The sequence below is a fragment of the Bombina bombina genome, chromosome 1 (assembly GCF_027579735.1).
Source record: "Bombina bombina isolate aBomBom1 chromosome 1, aBomBom1.pri, whole genome shotgun sequence".
NCBI classification, from domain to species: domain Eukaryota; kingdom Metazoa; phylum Chordata; class Amphibia; order Anura; family Bombinatoridae; genus Bombina; species Bombina bombina.
This window is the reverse complement of record NC_069499.1, coordinates 1140863246-1140890856: the sequence shown is the minus strand read 5'-3', so window position 1 is coordinate 1140890856 and position 27611 is coordinate 1140863246. Positions and strand designations below refer to the sequence as shown.

Below are 27611 nucleotides of genomic sequence, written 5' to 3'. Positions count from 1 at the left end.
AAAACAACATATAAAGGCAAAATTAACTCAAATTCCTTAAATGACAGTTTCAGGAATGGGAAAAAATGCAGTGAACAAGCGTCTAGCAACCAGAAGCAATAATAATGAGACTTAAATAATGTGGAGACAATAGTGACGCCCATAATTTTTTTTAGCACCAAAATGACGCCACATATTGGCGCCTAAATGCTTTTGGCGCCAAAAATGACGCCACATCCGGAACGGCCGACACTTTTGGCGCAAGATGAACGTCAAAAATGACGCAACTTCCGGCGACACGTATGACGCCGGAAACAGAAAAAAAAATTTGCACCAAAAAAAGTCAGCGCCAAGAATGACGCAATAAAATGAAGCATGTTCAGCCCCCGCGAGCCTAACAGCCCACAGGGAAAAAGTCAAATTTTAAGGTAAGAAAAAAAAAAAATTGATTTATTCATATGCATTATCCCAAATATGAAACTGACTGTCTGAAATAAGGAATGTTGAACATCCTGAGTCAAGGCAAATAAATGTTTGAATACATATATTTAGAACTTTATAAAAAAGTGCCCAACCATAGCTTAGAGTGTCACAGAAAATAAGACTTACTTACCCCAGGACACTCATCTACATGTTGTAGAAAGCCAAACCAGTACTGAAACGAGAATCAGCAGAGGTAATGGTAAATATAAGAGTATATCGTCAATCTGAAAAGGGAGGTAAGAGATGAATCTCTACGACCGATAACAGAGAACCTATGAAATAGACCCCGTAGAAGGAGATCATTGAATTCAAATAGGCAATACTCTCTTCACATCCCTCTGACATTCACTGCACGCTGAGAGGAAAACCGGGCTCCAACCTGCTGCGGAGCGCATATCAACGTAGAATCTAGCACAAACTTACTTCACCACCTCCATAGGAGGCAAAGTTTGTAAAACTGATTTGTGGGTGTGGTGAGGGGTGTATTTATAGGCATTTTGAGGTTTGGGAAACTTTGCCCCTCCTGGTAGGAATGTATATCCCATACGTCACTAGCTCATGGACTCTTGCTAATTACATGAAAGAAATACATTTTAAAATGTTTTCCCTAAGTTTTTATTTTAAAATGTGAGAATTTGTTTTAAGCAAATATAAGGTCATATATCAGATGTATTTCTTTACTACTATACACACATTAAATATAAGAATGATGATGTTTTATAGTTATTACATAGATATAAATGTAGGTTATTTTTGTGGTCAATGCAAGGTTTTGCAACACTCAGTTACTTTCTACTTGTAAAGTGTAGCAATTAATTGTAGCCCTCATTCATAGGGTATGCCAGTGACCACTGATATGTACCTCATTCATAGGGTATGCCAGTGACCCATGATAATATGTGCCTCATTCATAGGGTATGCCAGTGACCACTGATATGTACCTCATTCATAGGGTATGCCAGTTATCACTGATATGTACCTCATTCATAGGGTATGCCAGTATGTGCCTCATTCATAGGGTATGCCAGTGACCACTGATATGTACCTCATTCATAGGGTATGCCAGTGACCACTGATATGTACCTCATTCATAGGGTATGCCAGTGACCCATGATAATATGTGCCTCATTCATAGGGTATGCCAGTGACCACTGATATGTACCTCATTCATAGGGTATGCCAGTGACCCATGATAATATGTACCTCATTCATAGGGTATGACAGTGACCCATGATAATATGTGCCTCATTCATAGGGTATGCCAGTGACCCATGATAATATGTGCCTCATTCATAGGGTATGCCAGTGACCCATGATAATATGTGCCTCATTCATAGGGTATGCCAGTGACCTCTGGTAATATGTGCCCACCAGGGACAAAACTCTTTTTAAATTTCACTATCAGATGGCCTTTATTTTCTAACCAAAGTTACAAACCTGAAAGTGGTTATTCCTCAGTACTGCAGCAGCATGATATGTCTCAGAGACACCAAAATGTCCTGTCACCCACCAGAATTGTTCTGTTTCTGTTTATGCAGCACATTCATCATTGAGAAGCAGCCCCCACAGGTGTTAAAGACACAGACAAAGTTTGCAGCCACTGTAAGATTGTTGGTGGGTGGAAAGCTGAACGTTCATATGAACCCACCACAGGTAAAGGCTACCATCATCAGTGAGCTGCAGGCAAAAGCACTGCTGAAGAATGAGAACACACCACGCAAGTAAGTACTATACTGTCACCTGCATACATGTCCCATCCATGTTTCACCAGTCTTCCATGTTGTGTCATTTCTTTTCAACATACTATGTCCTGCAGATAATTTATTACATCTTGGTAAGGTGTGAATTCTAATGAGCACTCATAACTTACTGTTTTAGATCTCTTGTTTTAACATGGGCGAAGTGCTCTTTAAATTCACTAAGATAAGTAAAGCTGGCTAATAACTCTCAGTCTTCAGATATTACAATGGTGCAGCTTCATAATTTCCATATCATGGTGTAAGGAGTTTATAGAGATTGCCGTCTCACTGCTAGATTTGTCATGATTTGGACATTTGGGCCCATAATTCCTATTTAGGGTTATAGGATTAATAGCATAAAGAGGATCTTCTCAATATTGAGAATTTTAAAACACTATTAAAAGAAACCTCAGTTCTTGCCCTAGTATGCTCTTCATTGTGCACAGTTAACCCTCCTCTTCAGTAAGGCCTAGTCACAGAATAACACATCATTAATGAGCCTTTTTTTCACTCTTTTTAACAGTGAAAGCAGCGGGGAAATCCTAAATAACTGCTGCGTGATGGAATATCACCAGGCTACAGGAACGCTCAGTGCCCACTTCAGGAACATGGTAATAACAAACATGTCTGCCTTTATAATCACAGTAGAGGATAGTGTATCTTACCTCTTCATGAAAACAGGATTGTAACTCACCATAAATTACAGGTTGTAGTTGTGGGGCTGATCTTAATCATTTAGAAAAAAATAAAAAAAATATTAGATAAGATTTTCTAAAGAATTGTGAAGGAGCCCTTTGTCTCTATTCTAAAATGCAGATCTAAAATTGTGCTACATTTATGACTTATATGAAAAAGGGCATTTGCTAATACAACATAGTAAAAGTGCTATAACAAAAATATTTTAAAATACAAATACGATGGCATGTACGGCATCAGTACAGCGTGCTAATGCTAAACCATGTAGGCATTTAAGTAATTCACACTTGTTCACTGATTAAAGGGCCAAAATAGTTGAAAAAAATGACGTGCTCTAATCAGTTACAGAATATAATTTAACAACTATCGACCCTGCTATACTGTGTGTTTCATGCCTGCAAAGGGGTTAAACACAAAGTAAAAGGGCCACTCAGGACCCTGCTGTGCACTGCAGGTCCTGAGCGGAACCCATTGCTGATTTAATCAGCCGCGCTAGTTGCGAATCCGAGTCATATAACCAAGTGCTGCTGATTGAATCAGCAGCGGGATTCCACCCGGGACCAGCAGTGCACTGCAGGACCAGAGTAACACTTCTACTGTATGTTTAATCCCTTTGCAGGCATTAAACACACAGCAGAGCAGGGGCGATAGTTGTAAAATTACATTCTCTAACGGATTAGAGCATTTTGTTTGTTTGACTATTGTGGCCCTTTCATTTCTAAGAAGAGAATGCAATTGTTGAATTGAAATAAGTCTGTGCTATACTTGTGTTATAGATTTTGTGGATGGCATTCTTTACTTACTGACCCTTTAGAAATGGCAGCTCAGTAAAAAACATAATGTGAAGTGCAGCATAGCCACTCTATAACAATATATGGTAATAATGTTAGGTGGGGTTTGTGCGAAGTAAGCTCTTAATGTAATCTGGCCACAACTGCAGTATTGCTTCTTCCACTTAGTCATTGAAGAGGATCAAGCGCTCAGACAGACGGGGAGCAGAATCAGTAACAGAGGAGAAATTCACAATCCTTTTTGAGTCTCAGTTCAGTGTCGGAGGAAATGAACTGGTGTTTCAAGTCAAGGTAACTTGGTAGCAGATTGTTTGGGCCCATGTTTAGTAGAACATTTATACAATTCAGTGTTAATAGGTCATTTTTTGATTTGGAAAATATCTACAAATGTACTACTGTTTATAATATGAATAGCCTGTTAGTTATTTAGAATATATTTACAATGTGCATGAAATACTTTCTTCAGGGATGTTTAGTAAAGTGGGGGGTTACTAAAGCACTACTAATAAATAAGTACAGGAATATTCTATTTATTGTCAAAAATCAGCTGCTTAATACAGTTGAGTTGTAAGGTACAAGGGACACAAAGAGGGGTGCTGTGTACTGGGATTAGAACTAGAACAAAATCAGTACGAAACTGATGTTATTGTACACCTGTTTATCACTCACTTTCCTGTAATAAAATTAGAAGGAATAGAAAGTTTGAGACTCCTGAATGGAGTATGGAGCTAGAATCGATAAGATTTAACCTTTAATAGAAATCTTAAAATAATACATAAAGACAAGGACAAAACATTTAAAATATACGTCTGCTTTTTAAATTCAATTTAATATTTTGCAAATTATAATACTTGCATTGGGAACAATGGGTAAATCTCAAATTGAGAATGGGATTATAGTTAATAAACTGATATGTCAGTGTTTGGATACACGTACAGTCCCCAGGTGGGGCAGTTTATCTACATAAAGTTAGTAAAATACCAGGTTAGGTAATGTAAATTAGTAACTTTGTCAAAAAAAAACAAAACACTGAGGTTTTAAACCATTGTTTAATCTCACTTATCACGATCTAGTTACGTTGTATTTTAGGTGAATCATATACTTTATTAAATGACCCACCTACTGAATAATACGTGCAGTTGGCTTATCATGTATCAATAGACTTTTATCTATTGTCTAGTATATTGATACATGATAAGCCAACTGCACGTATTATTCAGTAGGTGGGTCATTTAATAAAGTATATGATTCACCTAAAATACAACGTAATAGATCGTGATAAGTGAGATTAAACAATGGTTTAAAACCTCAGTGAGTTTTTTTTTTTTTTTTACAAAGTTACTAATTTACATTACCTAACCTGGTATTTTACTAACTTTATGTAGATAAACTGCCCTACCTGAGGACTGTACGTGTATCCAAACACTGACATATCAGTTTATTAACTATAATCCCATTCTCAATTTGAGATTTACCCATTGTTCCCAATGCAAGTATTATAATTTGCAACCTATTAAATTGAATTTAAAAAGCAGACGTATATTTTAAATGTGTTGTCCTTGTCTTTATGTATTATGGTTAAATTTTATCGATTCTAGCTCCATACTCCATCCAGGATTCTCAAACTTTCTATTCCTTCTAATTTTATTACAGGAAAGTGAGTGCTAAACAGGTGTACAATAACATCAGTTTCGTACTGATTTTGTTCTATGTTTAATAATTGAGATGTAGTGCTTAAAGGGACATTAAATCCAAACATTTTCTTTCGTGATTCAGATAGAGAATACAATTTAAAACAACATTCCAATTTACTTCTATTATCTAATTTGCTTTATTCTTTAGATATCCTTTGTTGAAAAACAGCACTGCACATGCGTGAGCCAATTACAAGAGGTATCTATGTGAAGCCACCAATCAGCAGCTACTGAGCCTATGTAGATATGCTTTTCAGCAAAGGATCTCAAAAGAATGAAGCAAATTAGATAATAGAAGTAAATTAGAAAGTTGTTTAAAATTGCATGCTCTTAAGGCATACCCACTATATCATCATGTATTTGAAACTTGGGACAGCATCATAGCCAGTGTTGGCAATATATCTTTCCTGAGATCTCCGATGTCTCCAGTATCACCTAACGCAGAACTGCACGGGGGATTAGAACAAAAACTCACTACACAACATGATTGGGAGATAGGCTACACGACACCCATATACAAATTTTTATCCGGTGGTAAACTCAAACAGAGAACTGACCTAAGTGGCATAATGGGAGGAGCCTTCTCAAAGTGGTTGAAGTACTATCAGCTTCAACACTTCCTGGCCACTTCACCAGACAAGGAGAAGATGACTAGACAACCCACCCTGTTCGAGCAACAATGCCTCAGTGATCAACCACTAAGTCATACATTGGCGTGGGCCAAGAAGGCCCTATCACTCGGCGAATTAAATGAAGCTCCTAACTATGTGGATAGATGGCATAGGTAACTAGGGAGGGAGTTAACTGAAAAGGAGTGGAAATACATTGTTCATAATACCAAAACATCCTCGGTATCTACTAAAGCGTTAGAGCTAAATTTCAAAATACTGGCGAGGTGGTACCTCACCCCAGTGAGAATCAAGACGATATACCCAACAGCTTCTGATATGTGCTGGAGGGGTAGTAGGGGCACCATGATCCACATCTGGTGGTCCTGCACTAAACTACAGCCTTTCTGGTTAAAAATAGGGGAATATATTAAATCCATCAGCAATCAAAATAATGAATATCAAATCCAACCTACTACAGAATTGCTAAACCTACTCCCACGTTGTAAATGTAAAATATGCAGGAAATTAGTACAATTAGCCTTAAACACTGCTAAATCCCTAATAGCTGCTAACTGGAAGTCACAAACAATCCCCACATACCAGGCCTGGGAATCGCTAATGGACCACACGATCCAACTAGAGGAATACGGTTATTTCATAAGAAAAGATATGGAAATGTTTCACAATATAAAGTTCTACTGGGAAACACGAATGCATGCACACTGAGTATTTTGCATAAACAAGTAGAGTGACAGCAGCAAATAGAGGAGAGACGTTCCCGCGTAAATCGTGCAGGCATGACTTAGAATGTGTATCCTTATATTGAGATGGGCAAAGAGTCTTTAGTTTCTGTGTAGTTAAAGAGACCAACTAATGTTCTGTTTTCTTACCAAGTTGTATAAGTTGTTTTTATAATCTATCAAACATAAGCCGAAATGTCGGATGTTAAGCTTTCGCATTGTATGAAAATGGTATAGCTTTTATTAATCTGTACCCAATGTGATTTGAAATGCATTACCATGTATCGTTTTCCTTTTCATCCAATAAAAATAATTTAAAGAAAAAAAAATTTGCATGCTCTTTCTAAATCATGAAAGAAAAAATTTGGGTTTCTTGTCCCTTTAAAGAATGTTAGCTCTTAGTGTGTGTTTAGTGTAACATTTACAGTGATTCAGGCTTTGCAGTGGCTAAATGCAGAAAATGGAAATAGAAAAGCACACAGATGAATTGCAGTGATATGTGCTATGGGTAGTACTAAATTGTAGACAACATGAAACATTACTTAATTCAAACCCTTGCACCTGTTAAAAACATATTTTTAGGCTGCCTGCACAGATTTTGTATTGCACATATTCAATTCATATGTTAATAAACTATATTTTATAAAAAGTTAAATGATTAATTGCACAAATTTAATGGATTAATAATACATTTAAACATATTATACAGTCTTTATCAATATTAGATTTGTTGTCTATTGTTGTGGTTTACTTACTTTGGATGTGTATGTTTTGCTCCCAAGCTAAAACTTGCAAAATAATATTTGAAAATCCTGCTATACCCAGTTCTTACAGCTGTTTATTTATTTTTCATGTGTTCAACCTTTACAATTAATCTTTTTTTGTAATTCACTTATTGATTAGAAAAAATGCCCTATAAGCTACGATATATAACCTATCCTAGCATGAAAAACAATACATTATTTTTCATGCTAGGATAGGTTATATATATATATATATATATATATATATATATATATATATATATATATATATATATATATATATATATATATATATATATATATATATATATATATACAAAACACGGAAGGGGACTGCACTCTCAGACCGGACCGGGTACACATCCCATGACCCTGCAACATGCTCAGCCCTGGGTGCTCACTGGCACTCACAGGAAGCTGTGCTGTCCCCAGAGTCACAGGCAGTTAACCCCAGACAGGCTTTCTCTATAGACTTTCTATATAAAACACAGAGAAAACTATGGAACATAAACTTAAAATAAAAATACCCCTTTAAATCACCAGAAATTTAAATACAATAATAAATGCAATTTTTATATCATATCACAGTAACTCCAATGACTTAATACATATTAATGTCTGACTCTTTTCTCAATAGTAATTGTCTTAGCACTAGTATGCTTAATATATTAAATATACTGGTCTATTTAATACTAACAACGTGACTCTAAAATGCCCCTTCAAATATCAGCTACAATTTTGCTATAGCTTTAGAATACCTTGATTTAAATATTAAATATACTTAACAATTGCTTATACATTATCAGAACCATATGAAAGGTCAGCTTTTTTCAATAAATTATTTTTCACTGTCATATATGAGGTTATACACATCTGGAAGTGATTAGGTCCAAATTTACCTTATAATGACTAGAATCCAAGGCAGCAGGTCATTTCAGCAGTCAGTGTAAACAGCATCAGCCACCCTGTTCAATTGTTGTGTAAAGGTTTATATCAGGAGATTAAAACCCACCTCCATTCTATAATCATTGGTGAAAACTGGGAACACCCTTATCGGAACTGAACATCTCATTGGCCAGGTGAAATGTATTGGCTAGATTACGAGTTGTGCGTTAAGGTAAAAAAGCAGCGTTAAGAGGTCCTAACGCTGCTTTTTTACGCCCGCTGGTATTACGAGTCTTGAAAGTTTAGGGTCACCGAACACTTCTTTGGCCTTACCGCAAAAGACTTACTTAAACTTCGTAAAGTCTTTTTTCTATGGGACTTCCATAGCGCCGGTATTACAAGTCTGTCCTGGGAGGCCAAAAAGTGAGCGGTACACCCTACCCTGTCAAGAGTCCTAACACATTTAAAAGTCAGTAGTTAAGAGTTTTATGGTACAACGCCGTAACATAAAACTCATAACTAAAGTGCTAAAAAGTACACTAACACCCATAAACTACCTATTAACCCCTAAGCCAAGGCCCTCCCGCATCGCAAACACTATAATAACATTTTTAAACCCTAATCTGCCACTCCGGACACCGCCGCCACCTACATTATATTTATGAATCCCTAATCTGCTGCCCAACATCGCCGCCACCTACATTATATTTATTAACCCCTAATCTGCCGCCCCAATGTCGCCGCAACCTACCTACACTTATTAACCCCTAATCTGCCGCCCCCAACGTCGCCGCCGCCACTTAGATAAACATATTAACACCTAAACCACCGCACTCCCCGCCTCGCAAACATTAGTTAAATATTATTAACCCCTGATCTGCCGTCCCTAACATCGCCGCCACTACCTACGTTATTAACCCCTAATCTGCCGCCCCCATACTAAATGTATTAACCCTAACACCCCCTAACTTAAATATAATTAAAATAAATCTAAATAAAATTACTATAATTAACTACATTATTCTTATTTAAAACTTACCTATAAAATAAAACCTAAGCTAGCTACAATATAGCTTAGTTACATTGTAGCTATCTTAGGGTTTATTTTTATTTTACTGGCAAGTTTGTATTTATTTCTCTTGTAAGGTGTATCCAGTCCACGGGTTCATCCATTACTTGTGGGATATTCTCCTTCCCAACAGGAAGTTGCAAGAGGACACCCACAGCAGAGCTGTCTATATAGCTCCTCCCCTAACCCCCTTCTCCAGTCATTCTCTTGCAACTCTCGACAAGATAGGAAGTATCAAGAGATATGTGGTGACTTAGTGTAGTTTTACCTTCAATCAAGAGTTTGTTATTTTGAAACGGTACCGGCGTTGTACTGTTTTACTCTCAGGCAGAAATTAGAAGAAGAATTCTGCCTGGAGGTTGATGATCTTAGCGGTTTGTAACAAAGGTCCATTGCTGTTCTTACACATAACTGAAGAGTATGGAAAACTTCAGTTGGGGGGAACGGTCTGCAGATTACCTGCTTTGAGGTATGTTCAGTAATTTTTATTCTAGAGAGATGAATAAAAGTTCTAGAAAATGCTGACAGAGCTTGTGTATTTGAGGTAAGCTAGATGCGGTGATTTAAAACAACGACTGGGATCATGCTTACAAAACAGGTAAGACTCATGTTAATACTCATATTACTTAGTGACAAAACGTTTACATGTTTCATAAATAGAAAGTTTTTCTCTGAGGGAGATAAGTCTTTTATTTGGGGCCTAGTTTTCCACATGGCTAGTCAGATACTCCCTAGGAGTATTTCTTAAGGCCCCTCTGACATCCAGTACAGTGTGGGAGGGGCCTATTTTCGCGCTCTAGTGCACAGGTTTCCTTCAACTGAGACATCCAGCTTCCCTAGAGGAGTCCTCTGGTATCTGAGGACCATTATATAGGGTTTATTTCTTCCCTAAATCGTATTTGAGGGCAGGTAGGAGCTTCAGCAGAGCTGTGGCAAGGTGCTTAACTGTCTTTTACCGGTGGTTGACGTTTTTTAAATCCGGTTTGGGGGCTAAGGGGTTAATCATCCATTTGCAAGTGGGTGCAATGTTGCTTTAGTCCCTTACACACACTGTAAAAATTTCAAAGACTTTACTATATTTTTACACTGTTTTGCAGTTTAAGTGCTAGTTTTTTTTCTCTTAAAGGCACAGTAACGTTTTTGTTTAATTGCTGTTTCACATTTATTAAAGTGTTTTCCAAGCTTGCTTGTCTCATTACTAGACTGTTAAACATGTCTGACATAGAGAAAACTCCTTGTTCAATATGTTTGGAAGCCATTGTGGAACCCCCTCTTAGAATGTGTACCAAATGTACTGAAATTTCTATAAACTATAAAGACCATATTTTGGCGCTTAAAGATTTATCTCCAGAGGATTCTCTGACTGAAAAAGGGAGATTATGCCATCTAGCTCTCCCCATGTGTCAGAACCTATAACTCCCACTCAAGTGACTCCAAGTACATCTAGCGCGTCTAATTCTTTTACCTTACAGGACATGGCGGCAGTTATGAATGCTACCCTCTCAGAGGTATTGTCCAAACTGCCAGGGTTACAAGGAAAGCGAAACAGCTCTGGGGCTAGAACAAATACTGAGCTTTCTGACGCTTTAATACCTGTGTCCGATATACCCTCACAATACTCAGAAGCCGAGGCAGGAGAGCTTCTATCTGTGGGTGACATTTCAGATTCAGGGAAGGCGTTGCTTCAGTCTAATTCTGAAATGACAGCGTTTAAATTTAAGCTCGAACACCTCCGCTTATTGCTTAGGGAGGTTTTAGCGACTCTGGATGACTGTGAACCCATTGTAGTTCCAGAAAAATTGTGTAAGATGGACAAATACTTTGCGGTGCCTGTTTACACTGATGTATTTCCAGTCCCTAAGAGGTTTTCGGAAATTATTACTAAGGAATGGGATAGACCAGGTGTACCGTTCTCTCCCCCTCCTGCTTTTAAAAAGATGTTTCCCATAGATGCCGCCATACGGGACTCGTGGCAGACGGTCCCTAAGGTGGAGGGAGCAGTCTCTACCCTAGCTAAGCGTACAACTATCCCCGTCGAGGACAGTTGTGCTTTCCTAGATCCTATGGATAAAAAATTGGAGGGTCTCCTTAAGAAAATTTTTATACATCAAGGTTTTATTCTCCAGCCTCTTGCATGCATTGCCCCAGTTACTGCTGCAGCGGCTTTTTGGTTCAAGTCTCTTGAGGAGGCTCTACAGGTGGGGACCCCGTTAGATGATATTTTAGACAGGATTAAAGCTCTCAAGTTAGCTAATTCCTTTATCTCTGACGCCGTTTTTCATTTAACCAAGCTAACGGCTAAGAATTCAGGTTTTGACATTCTGGAGCGTAGGACGCTATGGCTTAAGTCCTGGTCAGCAGACGTTACTTCAAAGTCTAAGCTTCTTAACATTCCCTTCAAGGGACAGACCCTATTCGGGCCTGGTCTGAAGGAGATCTTTTCTGATATTACTGGAGGAAAAGGTCACGCCCTTCCTCAGGATAGGTCCAATAAGTTAAGGACCAAACAGAATAATTTTAGTTCCTTTTGAAATTTCAAGGGTGGCGCAGCTTCAGCTTCCTCTAATGCAAAACAAGAGGGAAATTTCGCCCAGTCCAAACCAGTCTGGAGACCTAACCAGGCTTGGAACAAGGGGAAGCAGGCCAAAAAAACCTGCTGCTGCCTCTAAGACAGCATGAAGGAGTAGCCCCCGATCCGGGACCGGATCTAGTAGGGGGCAGACTTTCTCTCTTCACTCAGGCTTGGGCAAGAGACGTCCAGGATCCCTGGGCACTAGAGATTGTTTCCCAGGGATATCTTCTGGAATTCAAAGGTTCATCTCCAAAGGGGAGATTTCACCTCTCACAACTATCTGCAAACCAGATAAAGAGAGAGGCATTCTTACGTTGCGTTCAAGACCTACTGGTTATGGGAGTGATCCACCCAGTTCCAAGGGATGAACAGGGGCAGGGTTTCTATTCAAACCTGTTTATAGTTCCCAAAAAAGAGGGAATGTTCAGACCAATCTTGGATCTCAAGATCCTAAACAAATTTCTCAGTGTCCCATCTTTCAAGATGGAGACAATCCGAACCATCCTCCCTATGATCCAGGAGGGTCAATATATGACTACCGTGGACTTAAAGGACGCTTATCTCCACATTCCGATTCACAGAGATCATCATCAGTTCCTCAGGTTCGCCTTCCTAGACAGGCATTACCAGTTTGTGGCTCTTCCCTTCGGATTAGCCACGGCGCCAAGAATCTTTACGAAGGTTCTAGGGTCTCTACTGGCGGTTCTAAGACCGCGGGGCATAGCGGTGTCTCCTTACCTAGACGACATCCTGATCCAGGCGTCGACTTTTCAAATCGCCAAGTCCCATACGGACATTGTTCTGGCCTTTCTGAGGTCTCACGGGTGGAAGGTGAATAGAGAAAAGAGTTCACTCTCCCCTCTCACAAGAGTTTCCTTCCTAGGAACTCTGATAGATTCAGTAGAAATTAAAAATTTTCCGTCAGAGGTCAGGATATCAAAGCTTATAACTTCTTGCCGTTCTCTTCATTCCACTTCTCGGCCGTCAGTGGCTCAGTGTATGGAAATGATCGGCCTGATATTAAGGCAATGGACATAGTTCCGTTTGCCCGCCTACATCTCAGACCACTGCAACTTTGCATGCTCAATCAGTGGGATGGGGACTACACAGATTTGTCCCCTCTGTGAAATCTGGATCAAGAGACCAGGGATCCTCTTCTCTGGTGGTTATCTTGGGTCCATCTGTCCAGGGGAATGAGTTTCCGCAGGCCAGAGTGGACTATAATGACGACAGATGCCAGCCTTCTGGGCTGGGGCGCAGTCTGGAATTCCCTAAAGGCTCAGGGTTTGTGGACTCAGGAGGAGGCCCTCCTTCCGATAAACATTCGGCAGGCTTTTCATTCGGGGGAGTGGGAGCTCCATCCGGAGGTATTTGCCCAGCTGATTCAACTATGGGGCAAACCAGAACTGGATCTGATGGCATCTTGTCAGAACGCCAAGCTTCCTCCTTACGGGTCCAGGTCAAGGGATACCCAGGCAACGCTGATAGATGCTCTAGCAGTGCCCTGGTCCTTCAGCCTGGCTTATGTGTTTCCACCATTTCCTCTCCTCCCTCGTCTGATTGCCAAGATCAAGCAGGAGAGAGCTTCAGTGATTTTGATAGCACCTGCGTGGCCACGCAGGACCTGGTATGCAGATCTGGTGGACATGTCATCCTTTCCACCATGGACTCTGCCGCTGAGGCAGGACCTTCTACTCCAAGGTCCATTCAAACATCCAAATCTAATTTCTCTGCGTCTGACTGCTTGGAGATTGAACGCTTGATTTTATCAAAACGTGGTTTCTCTGAGTCGGTCATTAATACCTTGATTCAGGCTCGAAAGCCTGTCACCAGGAAAATCTATCATAAGATATGGTGTAAATATTCATTGTGTGAATCCAAGGGTTACTCTCGTGGAGTAAGGTCAGGATTCCTAGGATATTATCTTTTCTCCAAGAAGGATTGGAAAAGGGATTATCAGCTAGTTCCTTAAAGGGACAGATTTCTGCTCTGTCTATTCTTTTGCACAAGCGTCTGGCTGATGTTCCAGACGTTCAGGCGTTTTGTCAGGCTTTGGTTAGAATCAGGCCTGTGTTTAAACCTGTTGCTCCGCCATGGAGTTTAAATTTAGTTCTTAAAGTTCTTCAAGGGGTTCTGTTTGAACCTTTGCATTCCATAGATATCGAGCTTTTATCTTGGAAAGTTCTGTTTTTGGTAGCTATCTCTTCGGCTCGAAGAGTTTCAGAGTTATCTGCCTTACAGTGTGATTCCCCTTATCTGATCTTCCATGCAGATAAGGTAGTTTTGCGTTCCAAACCTGGGTTTCTTCCTTAGGTGGTATCTAATAAGAATATCAATCAGGAAATTGTTGTTCCGTCTCTGTGTCCTAATCCGTCTTCAAAGAAGGAACGTCTGTTACACAGTCCTGACGTGGTTCGTGCTTTAAAGTTTTATTTGCAAGCTACTAAGGATTTTCGTCAAACATCTGCATTGTTTGTTCTCTATTCTGGAAAGAGAAGAGGCCAAAAGGCTTCGGCAACTTCTCTTTCTTTTTGGCTGAGAAGCATAATCCGTTTAGCTTATGAGACTGCTGGCCAGCAGCCTCCTGAAAGAATTACAGCTCATTCTACTAGAGCGGTAGCTTCCACACGGACTTTTAAACATGAACAGATTTGTAAGGCGGCGACTTGGTCTTCGCTTCATACTTTTTCTAAATTCTACAAATTTGATACTTTTTCTATTTTTTTTTAGGCTATTTTTGGGAGAAAGGTCTTACAGGCAGTGGTGCCTTCCGTTTAAGTTCCTGTCTTGTCCCTCCCTTCATCCGTGTCCTAAAGCTTTGGTATTGGTATCCCACAAGTAATGGATGAACCCGTGGACTGGATACACCTTACAAGAGAAAACAAAATATATGTTTATCTGATAAAATTCTTTCTCTTGTGGTGTATCCAGTCCACGGCCCGCCCTGTCACTTTAAGGCAGGTGTTTTTATTTTTAAAACTACAGTCACCACTGCACCCTATAGTTTTCTCCTTTTTCTTACTTGTCTTCGGTCGAATGACTGGAGGTGGGGGTTAGGGGAGGACCTATATAGTTAGCTCTGCTGTGGGTGTCCTCTTGCAGCTTCCTGTTGGGAAGGAGAATATCCCACAAGTAATGGATGAACCTGTGGACTGGATACACCACAAGAGAAAGAAATTTATCAGGTAAGCATAAATTTTGTTTTTAACTACGTACAATAGTTATTAAATAGTTATTAACTATTTAATAACTACCTAGCTAAAATAAATACAAAAGTACCTGTAAAAGAAAACCTAACCTAAGTTACAATAACACCTAACACTACACTATAATAAAATAAATTTACTAAATTAAATACAATTAAATTAATTAAATTAAATTAGCTAAAGTACAAAAAAACAAACACTAAATTACAGAAAATAATAAACAAATTACAGATATTTAAACTAATTATACCTAATCTAATAGCCCTATCAAAATAAAAAAGCCCCCCAAAATAAAATAAAAAACCCTAGCCTAAACTAAACTACCAATAGCCCTTAAAAGGGCCTTTTGCGGGGCATTGCCCCAAAGTAATCAGCTCTTTTACCTGTAAAAAAAAAATACAAACAGTAAAACCCACCACCTACACAAACAACCCCCCAAATAAAATACTATCTAAAAAAACCTAAGCTCCCCATTGCCCTGAAAAGGGTATTTGGATGGGCCTTGCCCTTAAAAGGGCAGTTAGCTCTTTTGCAGGCCCAAAGTCCCTAACCTAAAACTAAAACCCACCCAATACATCCTTAAAAAAACCTAACACTAACCCCCTGAAGATCGACTTACTGTTCTGAAGATCCATAGACACGTAATCCCGGAGAATCTTGGTATATTCAAATATCAGTTCAGACTGAGCGACTGTTGTCCTTGCATGGGGTCATTATCTATTTGGACCTTTATTAGGGCAATTATTTAAGTCATAGATTTTGATCTGTGCAAAGGTATTGAACAAAGACTCTTTTTTTTTTTATACATCCTGCTTGTGAGGTGTAAATTAGCATAGTGAGTGGGGAGAGGGGTCTGAGCTGAATTTTGATGTTTAATCAGCAAGGCAGCCAATTTCTGAACTCAGACTTGCAATGCACAGAATGGCCTGTATTTATCAAGCTGTCTACTTACCTGCATTCGACGGCCCCAATACGCTTGCCTAAGATTGCCTAACATCACCGCCGCTGACCTGAATACGTTCGCCAAATTTATCAAGAAAGCTGTCAAAAAGACGCGCACCAAGTACGGTGTGATGAGCAGCGGACTGTTGTTGACTAACAGTCATCGATCTCGCTGCTCTTCGGTTTATTCTCAGCTTTCTTGCTATACTGTCACTAAGCACCCACACTATACTATACTGTTTACCCCCTAAATCGCCACTGCCGGAGCTCCTGCAACTCTAATGAATATATTAACCCCTAATCTGCCGCCCCCACCTACATTATACTTATTAACCCCTAATCTGCCGTCCCCAACGTCGCTGCCGCCACTATATTAAATGTATTAACCCCTAAATCTAAGTCTAACCCTAACCCTTACAGCCCCTAACTTAAATATAATTTAAATAAATCTAAAGAAAATTACTATAATTAAATAAATAATTCATATTTAAAACTAAATACTTACCTATAAAATAAACCCTAAGCTAGCTACAATATAACTTATAGTTACATTGTAGCTATCTTAGGTTTTATTTTTATTTTACAGGCAACTTTGTATTTATTTTAACTAAGTGCAATAGTTATTAAATAGTTATTAACTATTTAATAGCTACCTAGCTAAAATAAATACAAAAGTACCTGTAAAATAAAACCTAACCTAAGTTACACTACACTATCATTAAATTAATTACATAAACTACAATAAAATAAAATAAACTAAAGTACAAAAAAACTACTAAATTAAAGAAAATAAAAACATTTTTTTAAACTAATTACACCTAATCTAAGCCCCCTAATAAAATAAAAAAAGCCCACCAAAATAATAAAAAGCCCTAACCTACACTAAATTACAAATAGCCCTTAAAAGGGATTTTTGCAGGGCATTGCCCCAAAGTAATCAGCTCTTTTACCTGTAAAAAAAGAAATACAACCCCCCCCAACATTAAAACCCACCACCCACACACCCGACCCTACTCTAAAACTCACCCAAACCCCCCTTAAAAAAAAACTAACCTTTAGCCGTCTTCACCCAGCCGGGCACAAATGGACCTCCAGAGGGGCAGAAGTCTTCATCCGATCCGGGCAGAAGAGGACCTCCAGACGGGCAGAAGGCTTCATCCAGGCGGCATCTTCTATCTTCATCCATCCGGAGCGGGTCCATCCTCAATCCATCCGACGCGGAGCATCCTCTTCCATCGATGTCCTAACCAAGAATGAAGGTTCCTTTAAATGACGTCATCCAAGATGGCGTCCCTTGAATTCCGATTGGCTGATAGGATTCTATCAGCCAATTGGAATTAAGGTAGGAAAAATCCAATCAGCCAATAGAATGCAAGCTCAATCCTATTGGCTGATTGCATCATAGGATCATAGGATTTTCCCTACCTTAATTCTTATTGGCTGATAGAATCCTATCAGCCAATCGGAATTCAAGGGACGCCATCTTGGATGACGTCATTTAAAGGAACCTTCATTCTTCGTTAGGACATCGATGGAAGAGGATGCTCCGCGTCGGATGGATTGAGGATGGACCAGCTCCGACCCGGATGGATGAAGATAGAAGATGCCCTCTGGATGAAGCCTTCTGCCCGTCTGGAGGTCCCCTTCTGCCCGAATCGGATGAAGACTTCTGCCCCATCTTCAGGGGGTTAGTGTTTTAAGGGTTTTTTAAGGGGGGTTTGGGTGGGTTTTAGAGTAGGGTTGGGTGTGTGGGTGGTGGGTTTTAATGTTGGGGGGTTATATTTCTTTTTTTTAGAGGTAAAATAGCTGATTACTTTGGGGCAATGCCCCGCAAAAAGCCATTTTAAGGGCTATTTGTAATTTAGTATAGGGTAGGGAATTTTATTATTTTGGGGGGCTTTTTATTGTATTAGGGGGCTTAGATCAGGTGTAATTAGTTTAAAATTCTTCTAATTATTTTTTTATTTTCTGTAATTTAGTGTTTGTTGTTTTTTGTACTTTAGTTTATTTTATTTTATTGTATTTAATTGTAGGTAATTAATTTAATTTATTTAATTGTAGTGCTAGGTGTAATTGTAACTTAGGTTAGGATTTATTTTACAGGTACTTTTGTATTTATTTTAACTAGGAAGTTATTAAATAGTTAATAACTATTTAATAACTATTGTACCTAGTTAAAATAAATACAAAGTTGCCTGTAAAATAAAAATAAATCCTAAAATAGCTACAATGTAATTATTAATTATATTGTAGTTATCTTAGGCCTAGATTTAGAATTGGGCGGTAGCTGTCAAAACCAGCGTTAGAGGCTCCTAACGCTGGTTTTTACCGCCCTCTGGTATTTGGAGCCAGTCATTAAAGGGTCTAACGCTCACTTTCCAGCCGCGACTTTTCCATACCGCAGATCCCCCTACGCCATTTGCGTATCCTATCTTTTCAATGGGATCTTTCTAACGCCTGTATTTAGAGTCTTGGCTCAAGTGAGCGTTAGAAATCTAACGACAAAACTCCAGCCGCAGAAAAAAGTCAATAGTTAAGAGCTTTCTGGGCTAACACCGGTTTATAAAGCTCTTAACTACTGTGCTCTAAAGTACACTAACACCCATAAACTACCTATGTACCCCTAAACCGAGGTCCCCCCACATCGCTGCCACTCTATTAAAATGTTTAACCCCTAATCTGCCGTCCGCACGCCGCCGCCGCAAGGTACGTTATACTTATGTACCCCTAATCTGCTGCCCCTAACACCACCGACCCCTATATTATATTTATTAACCCCTAATCTGCCCCCCCCCCCTCAACGTCGCCTCCACCTGCCTACACTTATTAACCCCTAATCTGCCGACCATTAACCCCTAATCCGCCTCACTCCTGCCTCAATAACCCTATAATAAATAGTATTAACCCCTAATCTGCCCTCCCTAACATCGCCGACACCTAACTTCAAACATTAACCCCTAATCTGCCGACCGGAGCTCACCGCTATTCTAATAAATTTTTTAACCCCTAAAGCTAAGTCTATAGCCAGACCCCCTAATAAAATATAGGGGTCAGCGGTGTTAGGGGCAGCAGATTAGGGGTACATAGGGATAATGTAGGTAGCGGCGGTATACGGAGCGGCAGATTAGGGGTTAAAAAAATATGCAGGTGTCAGCGATAGCGGGGGCGGAAGATTAGGGGTTAATAAGTGTAAGGTTAGGGGTGTTTAGACTCGGGGTACATTTTAGAGTGTTAGGTGCAGACGTAGGAAGTGTTTCCCCATAGAAAACAATGGGGCTGCGTTAAGAGCTGAACGCTGCTTTTTTGCAGGTGTTAGGTTTTTTTTTCAGCTCAAACTGCCCCATTGTTTTCTATGGGGATATCGTGCACGAGCACGTTTTTGAAGCTGGCCGCGTCCGTAAGCACCGCTGGTATCTAGAGTTGCAGTGGCTTTAAATTATGCTCTACGCTCCCTTTTTGGAGCCTAACGCACTGAAAACCCAGCCATTCTGTGAACTCTAAATACCAGCGGTATTTATAAGGTGCGGGAGAAAAAAAGCATGCGTAGCTAACGCACCCCTTTGGCCGCCAAACTCTAAATCTAGCCGCTAGGGTTTATTTTATATTAGTTTTAAATAGGAATAATTTAGTTAATAATAGTAAATTTATTTAGATTAATTTAAATAATATTTAAGTTAGGGGGGTGTTAGGGTTAGACTTAGGTTTAGGGGTTAATAAAATTAATATAGTGGCGGTGGTGTGGGGGGGCAGATTAGGGGTTAATAAATATAATGTAGGTGGCGGCGGGGTCTGGAAGGGGTGGTTTAGGGGTTAATAACTTTATTTAGTTGCGGCGGGGTCCGGGAGCGGTGGTTTAGGGGTTAATAAGTTTATTAGAGTGGCGGTGGGCTCTGGGAGCGGTAGTTTAGGGGTTAATAAGTATAAAGTAGGTGGCGGCAGTGTAGGGGGGGCAGATTAGGGGTGTTTAGACTTGGGGTACATGTTAGGGTGTTAGGTGTAGACATTTCCCATAGGAAACAATGGGATATCGGGCAGCAGTGAACATAAGCTTTTGCTCCTGGGCCGGAAAAGTGGCGAGCGTACCTGGTAGGATCTTGATAACTTCCAAAAGTAGTCAGATTGTGCCAAACTTGCGTTCGGAACATCTGGACTGACGTAACCATCTATCTGTGTCGGACTGAGTCCGGTGGATAGTATGTTACGTTACAAAATTCTACTTTCTCCTGTTAAGTGTAGTCAGTCCACGGGTCATCATTACTTATGGGATATTAACTCCTCCCCAACAGGAAGTGCAAGAGGATCACCCAAGCAGAGCTGCTATATAGCTCCTCCCCTCTACGTCACACCCAGTCATTCTCTTGCACCCAACTAATAGATAGGATGTGTGAGAGGACTGTGGTGATTAAACTTAGTTTTTTATATCTTCAATCAAAAGTTTTTTTTTTTTTTTAAACGGCACCGGAGTGTGTTGTTTTCTTCTCAGGCAGAATTTGAAGAAGAATCTACCTGAGTTTTTGTGTATGATCTTAGCGGACGTAACTAAGATCCATTTGCTGTTCTCGGCCATTCTGAGGAGTAAGGTAACTTCAGATCAGGGGACAGCGGGCAGGTTCACCTGCAAAGAGGTATGTTGCAGTATATTATTTTCTAAGGAATGGAATTGACTGAGAAAATACTGCTAATACCGATATAATGTAAGTACAGCCTTAAATGCAGTAGTAGCAACTGGTATCAGGCTGATATGTATGTATGTTTACACTTAAGTATTTCTGGGGAATGGCACTTCACTGGGAAAATACTGTATGCATATAACTTTTAGCCTAACTTGCAGTGTGAGCGACTAGCAGCAGGCTTTTAATGACATTTCATAAATTAGATTTTAAACGTTTGCTGGCATGTTAAATCGTTTAATTATCTGAGGTACTTGGTGAAAAATTGTTTTGGGCGTTATTTTCCACATGGCTGTCGTTTGTTTTAAATTAAAACAGTTTACTGAGCTTCCCTCACTGTTGTAGTGTGAGTGGGAGGGGCCTATTTTGGCGCTTTTACTACGCATCAGAAATTCAGTCACAGTCTGCCTTTTTCTCCCTGCATGATCCAGGACGTCTCCACAGAGCTCAGGGGTCTTCAAAACTAGTTTTGAGGGAGGTAATCACTCACAGCAGACCTGTGAGACTGTGCTTTGACTGTGATAAAAACGCTTATATTTTCAATTGTTATCCGTTTTTTTCTGATATTAAGGGTTAATCATCCATTGCTAATGAGTGCAATCCTTTGCTAAATTTGGTTTCTATAACTAATCCGGTTCATTGTTATTCAACCGTGACAGTTTTTGTGTTCTTCTTAAAGGCACAGTAACGTTTTTACATATTGCTTGTAAATTTAGTTGAAAAGTATTTCCAAGCTTGCTAGTCTAATTGCTAGTTTGTTTAAACATGTCTGACACAGAGGAATCTCTTTGTGCAATATGTTCAAAAGCCAAGGTGGAGCCCAATATAAATTTATGTACTAATTGCATTGATGCTACTTTAAATAAAAGTCAATCTGTACATGTTAAGCAACATTCACCAGACAACGAGGGGGAAGTTATGGCGACTAACTTGCCTCACGTGTCAGTACCTGCATCTCCCGCTCAGGAGGTGCGTGATATTGTAACGCCAAGTACATCAGGGCGGCCATTACAAATCACTCTACAAGACATGGCTAATGTTATGACTGAAGTTTTGTCTAAATTGCCAGAACTTAGGGGTAAACGAGATCACTCTGGGATGAGAACAGAGTATGCTGATAATGCTAGGGCCATGTCTGATACTGCGTCACAATTTGCAGAGCATGAGGACGGAGAGCTTCATTCTGCGGGTGACGGATCTGATCCAAATAAACTGGATTCAGACATTTCAAATTTTAAGTTTAAGCTGGAAAACCTCTGTGTATTACTAGGGGAGGTGTTAGCGGCTCTGAATGATTGTAACACAGTTGCAATCCCAGAGAAAATGTGTAGGTTGGATAAATATTTTGCGGTACCGACGAGTACTAACGTTTTTCCTATACCTAAGAGACTTACTGAAATTGTTACTAAGGAGTGGGATAGACCCGGTGTGCCTTTCTCACCCCCTCCTATATTCAGAAAAATGTTTCCGATAGACGCCACCACACGGGACTTATGGCAAACGGTCCCTAAGGTGGAGGGAGCAGTTTCTACTTTAGCTAAGCGTACCACTATCCCGGTGGAGGATAGTTGTGCCTTTTCAGATCCAATGGATAAAAAATTAGAGGGTTACCTTAAGAAAATGTTTGTTCAACAAGGTTTTATATTACAACCCCTTGCATGCATTGCGCCTGTCACGGCTGCGGCAGCATTTTGGTTTGAGTATCTGGAAGAGACCCTTGACTCAGCGACATTAGATGAGATTTCACACAAGCTTAAAACCCTTAAGCTAGCTAATTCATTTATTTCTGATGCCGTAGTACATTTAACTAAACTTACGGCTAAGAATTCCGGATTCGCCATTCAGGCACGCAGGGCGCTGTGGCTAAAATCCTGGCCAGCTGATGTAACTTCTAAATCGAAATTACTTAACATACCTTTCAAGGGGCAGACTTTATTCGGGCCCGGTTTGAAAGAAATTATCGCTGATATTACGGGAGGTAAAGGCCATGCCCTGCCTCAAGACAGAGCCAAACCTAGGGCTAGACAGTCTAATTTTCGTGCCTTTCGTAACTTCAAGGCAGGAGCAGCATCAACTTCCTCTGCTCCAAAACAGGAAGGAGCTGTTGCTCGCTACAGACAAGGCTGGAAACCTAACCAGACCTGGAATAAGGGCAAGCAGGCCAGAAAACCTGCTGCTGCCCCTAAGACAGCATGAAGTGAGGGCCCCCGATCCGGAAACGGATCTAGTGGGGGGCAGACTCTCTCTCTTCGCCCAGGCTTGGGCAAGAGATGTCCAGGATCCCTGGGCGTTGGAGATCATATCTCAGGGATATCTTCTGGACTTCAAAGCTTCTCCTCCACAAGGGAGATTTCACCTTTCAAGGTTGTCAACAAACCAGATAAAGAAAGAGGCGTTTCTACGCTGTGTACAAGACCTTTTACTAATGGGAGTGATCCACCCAGTTCCGCGGTCGGAACACGGACAAGGGTTTTACTCAAATCTGTTTGTGGTTCCCAAAAAAGAGGGAACCTTCAGACCAATATTGGATTTAAAGATCCTAAACAAATTCCTAAGAGTTCCATCGTTCAAGATGGAAACTATTCGGACAATCTTACCCATGATCCAAAGAGGTCAGTACATGACCACAGTGGATTTAAAGGATGCTTACCTTCACATACCGATTCACAGAGAACATTACCGGTATCTAAGGTTTGCCTTCCTAGACAGGCATTACCAGTTTGTAGCTCTTCCCTTCGGGTTGGCTACGGCTCCAAGAATCTTTACAAAGGTTCTGGGCTCTCTTCTGGCGGTACTAAGACCGCGAGGAATTTCGGTAGCTCCGTACCTAGATGACATTCTGATACAAGCGTCAAGCTTTCAAACTGCCAAGTCTCATACAGAGTTAGTACTGGCATTTCTAAGGTCACATGGGTGGAAAGTGAACGAGGAGAAGAGTTCTCTCTTACCACTCACAAGAGTTCCCTTCTTGGGGACTCTTATAGATTCTGTAGAAATGAAAATTTACCTGACAGAGGACAGGTTAACAAAGCTTCTAAATGCTTGTCGTGCCCTTCATTCCATTCAACACCCGTCAGTGGCTCAATGCATGGAGGTAATCGGCTTAATGGTAGCGGCAATGGACATAGTTCCTTTTGCACGCCTGCACCTCAGACCGCTGCAATTGTGCATGCTAAGTCAGTGGAATGGGGATTACTCAGATTTGTCCCCTACGCTGAATCTGGATCAAGAGACCAGAGATTCTCTTCTATGGTGGCTTTCTCGGCCACATCTGTCCAGGGGAATGCCCTTCAGCAGGCCAGACTGGACAATTGTAACTACAGACGCCAGCCTACTAGGTTGGGGCGCTGTCTGGAATTCCCTGAAGGCTCAGGGATCATGGACTCAAGAGGAGAGTCTCCTTCCAATAAACATTCTGTGATTGAGAGCAGTTCTCAATTCCCTTCTGGCTTGGCCTCAGTTAGCAACTCTGAGGTTCATCAGGTTTCAGTCGGACAACATCACGACTGTGGCTTACATCAACCATCAGGGAGGGACAAGGAGTTCCTTAGCGATGATGGAAGTAAAGTTAATTCTATAGAAGAAAAAACTAAGGGGACGCGCTACTAAAGAAACATGTGATGGTGTAAAAATCGTGGTGTATCTGCTTAAATAGAAAGTGAGTGTTGTGCAAATAAAGATGAAAAATAAAAAATTGGTTGATAAGCGAATTTACAACTTGGCTCAGTGTGTGGTAACACCAACCACTATGGTGTGTTTAAGGCAAAATAATGTTTTAAAAGGAGAAAAAAATAACATATATATAAAAATAAACATAAAAATCAACATGTAACAAAACACTTGTGCAATTTGAACATATAAATATGTATAAGTGTCCCAGTGTCCAGTGTACTTGAAAAGTCCAAGACTTATAAAAGAGTGAGTGGAAACAGACAATGGACAGTCCACTTCAAAATAAAGGATATGATAACAATCAACAGTTCGTGATAGAAAGGCTTGCTCCGCTTGTGTCCACGGTGTACTGGATCAATGAATCTGTGAGGATATAAAAGCAACAACGGGCGCCAACATAGTGTGAATCAGTTTACATCAGCTGAGAAATAAAGTATGAGAAATATACTCACAAGTGGAGTGGCACCTTAAATCAACAAGGTGCGTGCAGGCAGGCTGACATTCAAAACCAGCAGTCAGTTCGCTGGAGGTCTCACCCGGGAAACCTATGGATTGGTGAAGACAGGTGTGGCTTACGTCAGCTGTGGATCGTTTGAGAGGCCGGAATACCAGTGGAGAGGTGCAAACAACTGTGGATACTTTCTCCAGATGATCGTATTCGTGCAATCAGATTTGATCCCAAATGAAATGGTGATTGTCCAAATAAGGAAAAGTGTTCGATATCCAACCGAATATAAAATCAATAGGACATCAATATAAAATTGCAAAGAAACCGGGTCTGTATAAAAACAGAATATTCTGTTTTTATACAGACCCGGTTTCTTTGCAATTTTATATTGATGTCCTATTGATTTTATATTCGGTTGGATATCGAACACTTTTCCTTATTTGGACAATCACCATTTCATTTGGGATCAAATCTGATTGCACGAATACGATCATCTGGAGAAAGTATCCACAGTTGTTTGCACCTCTCCACTGGTATTCCGGCCTCTCAAACGATCCACAGCTGACGTAAGCCACACCTGTCTTCACCAATCCATAGGTTTCCCGGGTGAGACCTCCAGCGAACTGACTGCTGGTTTTGAATGTCAGCCTGCCTGCACGCACCTTGTTGATTTAAGATGATGGAAGTATCAAAGATAATTCGCTGGGCAGAGTCTCACTCTTGCCACCTGTCAGCGATCCACATCCCAGGAGTGGAGAACTGGGAGGCGGATTTCCTAAGTCGCCAGACTTTTCATCCGGGGGAGTGGGAACTTCATCCGGAGGTCTTTGCCCAAATACTTTGACGTTGGGGCAAACCAGATATGGATCTCATGGCGTCTCGCCAGAACGCCAAGCTTCCTCGTTACGGGAGCGGTCCTGATAGATGCCTTGACAGCACCTTGGACCTTCAGGATGGCTTATGTGTTTCCACCCTTCCCGATGCTTCCTCGTTTGATTGCCAGGATCAAACAGGAGAAAGCATCGGTGATTCTAATAGCGCCTGCGTGGCCACGCAGGACCTGGTATGCAGATCTAGTGGACATGTCATCCTGTCCACCTTGGTCTCTGCCTTTGAGACAGGACCTTCTAATTCAGGGTCCTTTCAAACATCAAAATCTAATTTCTCTGAAACTGACTGCATGGAAATTGAACGCTTGATTTTATCAAAGCGTGGATTTTCGGAGCCAGTAATTGATACCTTAATACAGGCTAGGATACCTGTTACCAGGAAAATTTACCATAAGATATGGCGTAAAAACTTACACTGGTGCGAATCCAAGAGTTACTCATGGAGTAAGGTTAGGATTCCTAGAATATTGTCTTTTCTACAAGAAGGTTTAGAAAAGGGTTTATCTGCAAGTTCTTTAAAGGGACAGATCTCAGCCCTGTCCATCCTTTTACACAAGCGTCAGAAGTTCCAGACGTTCAGGCTTTTTGTCAGGCTTTGGCTAGAATTAAGCCTGTGTTTAAGACTGTAGCTCCACCGTGGAGCTTAAACTTAGTTCTTAACGTTTTACAGGGTGTTCCGTTTGAACCCCTTCATTCCATTGATATCAGGCTATTATCTTGGAAAGTTCTGTTTTTAATGGCTATTTCCTCGGCTCGTAGAGTCTCTGAGTTATCAGCCTTACATTGTGATTCTCCTTATCTGATTTTTCATTCAGATAAGGTAGTTCTGCGTACTAAACCTGGGTTCCTACCTAAGGTAGTCACTAACAAGAATATCAATCAAGAGATTGTTGTCCCATCATTGTGCCCTAACCCTTCTTCAAAGAAGGAACGACTTCTGCACAATCTAGATGTAGTCCGTGCCCTGAAATTTTATTTACAGGCAACTAAAGATTTTCGCCAAACTTCTTCCCTGTTTGTCGTTTATTCTGGACAGAGGAGAGGTCAAAAAGCATCTGCTACCTCTCTCTCTTTTTGGCTTCGTAGCATAATACGTTTAGCCTATGAGACTGCTGGACAGCAACCTCCTGAAAGGATTACAGCTCATTCTACTAGAGCTGTGGCTTCCACTTGGGCCTTTAAGAATGAGGCCTCTGTTGAACAGATTTGCAAGGCTGCAACTTGGTCTTCTCTTCATACTTTTTCCAAATTTTACAAATTTGACACTTTTGCTTCTTCGGAGGCTGTTTTTGGGAGAAAGGTTCTTCAGGCAGTGGTTCCTTCCGTATAGAGATCCTGCCTGTCCCTCCCTTCATCCGTGTACTTAGCTTTGGTATTGGTATCCCATAAGTAATGATGACCCGTGGACTGACTACACTTAACAGGAGAAAACATAATTTATGCTTACCTGATAAATTCCTTTCTCCTGTAGTGTAGTCAGTCCACGGCCCGCCCTGTTTTTTATGGCAGGTCTAAATTTTTAAATTGTACTCCAGTCACCACTGCACCCTATAGTTTCTCCTTTCTCGTTTGGTTCTCGGTCGAATGACTGGGTGTGACGTAGAGGGGAGGAGCTATATAGCAGCTCTGCTTGGGTGATCCTCTTGCACTTCCTGTTGGGGAGGAGTTAATATCCCATAAGTAATGATGACCCGTGGACTGACTGCACTACAGGAGAAAGGAATTTATCAGGTAAGCATAAATTATGTTTTTGTCGGTCT

At 40.5% G+C, this 27611-nt stretch overlaps 1 protein-coding gene across 3 annotated transcripts in view; it reads left to right on the top strand.

Annotated features, from left to right (window-relative positions):
- Window positions 1–27611, top strand: part of LOC128645807 (signal transducer and activator of transcription 5B) — a 981630-nt gene that overhangs the window by 784702 nt on the left and 169317 nt on the right. For all 3 annotated transcript variants that reach the window (XM_053699073.1, XM_053699081.1, XM_053699087.1), the window contains 3 exons: window positions 2001–2183; window positions 2725–2812; window positions 3857–3979. In XM_053699073.1, coding sequence (XP_053555048.1) covers window positions 2001–2183; window positions 2725–2812; window positions 3857–3979 — 394 coding nt within the window. The remainder of the gene's footprint in view (window positions 1–2000; window positions 2184–2724; window positions 2813–3856; window positions 3980–27611) is intronic.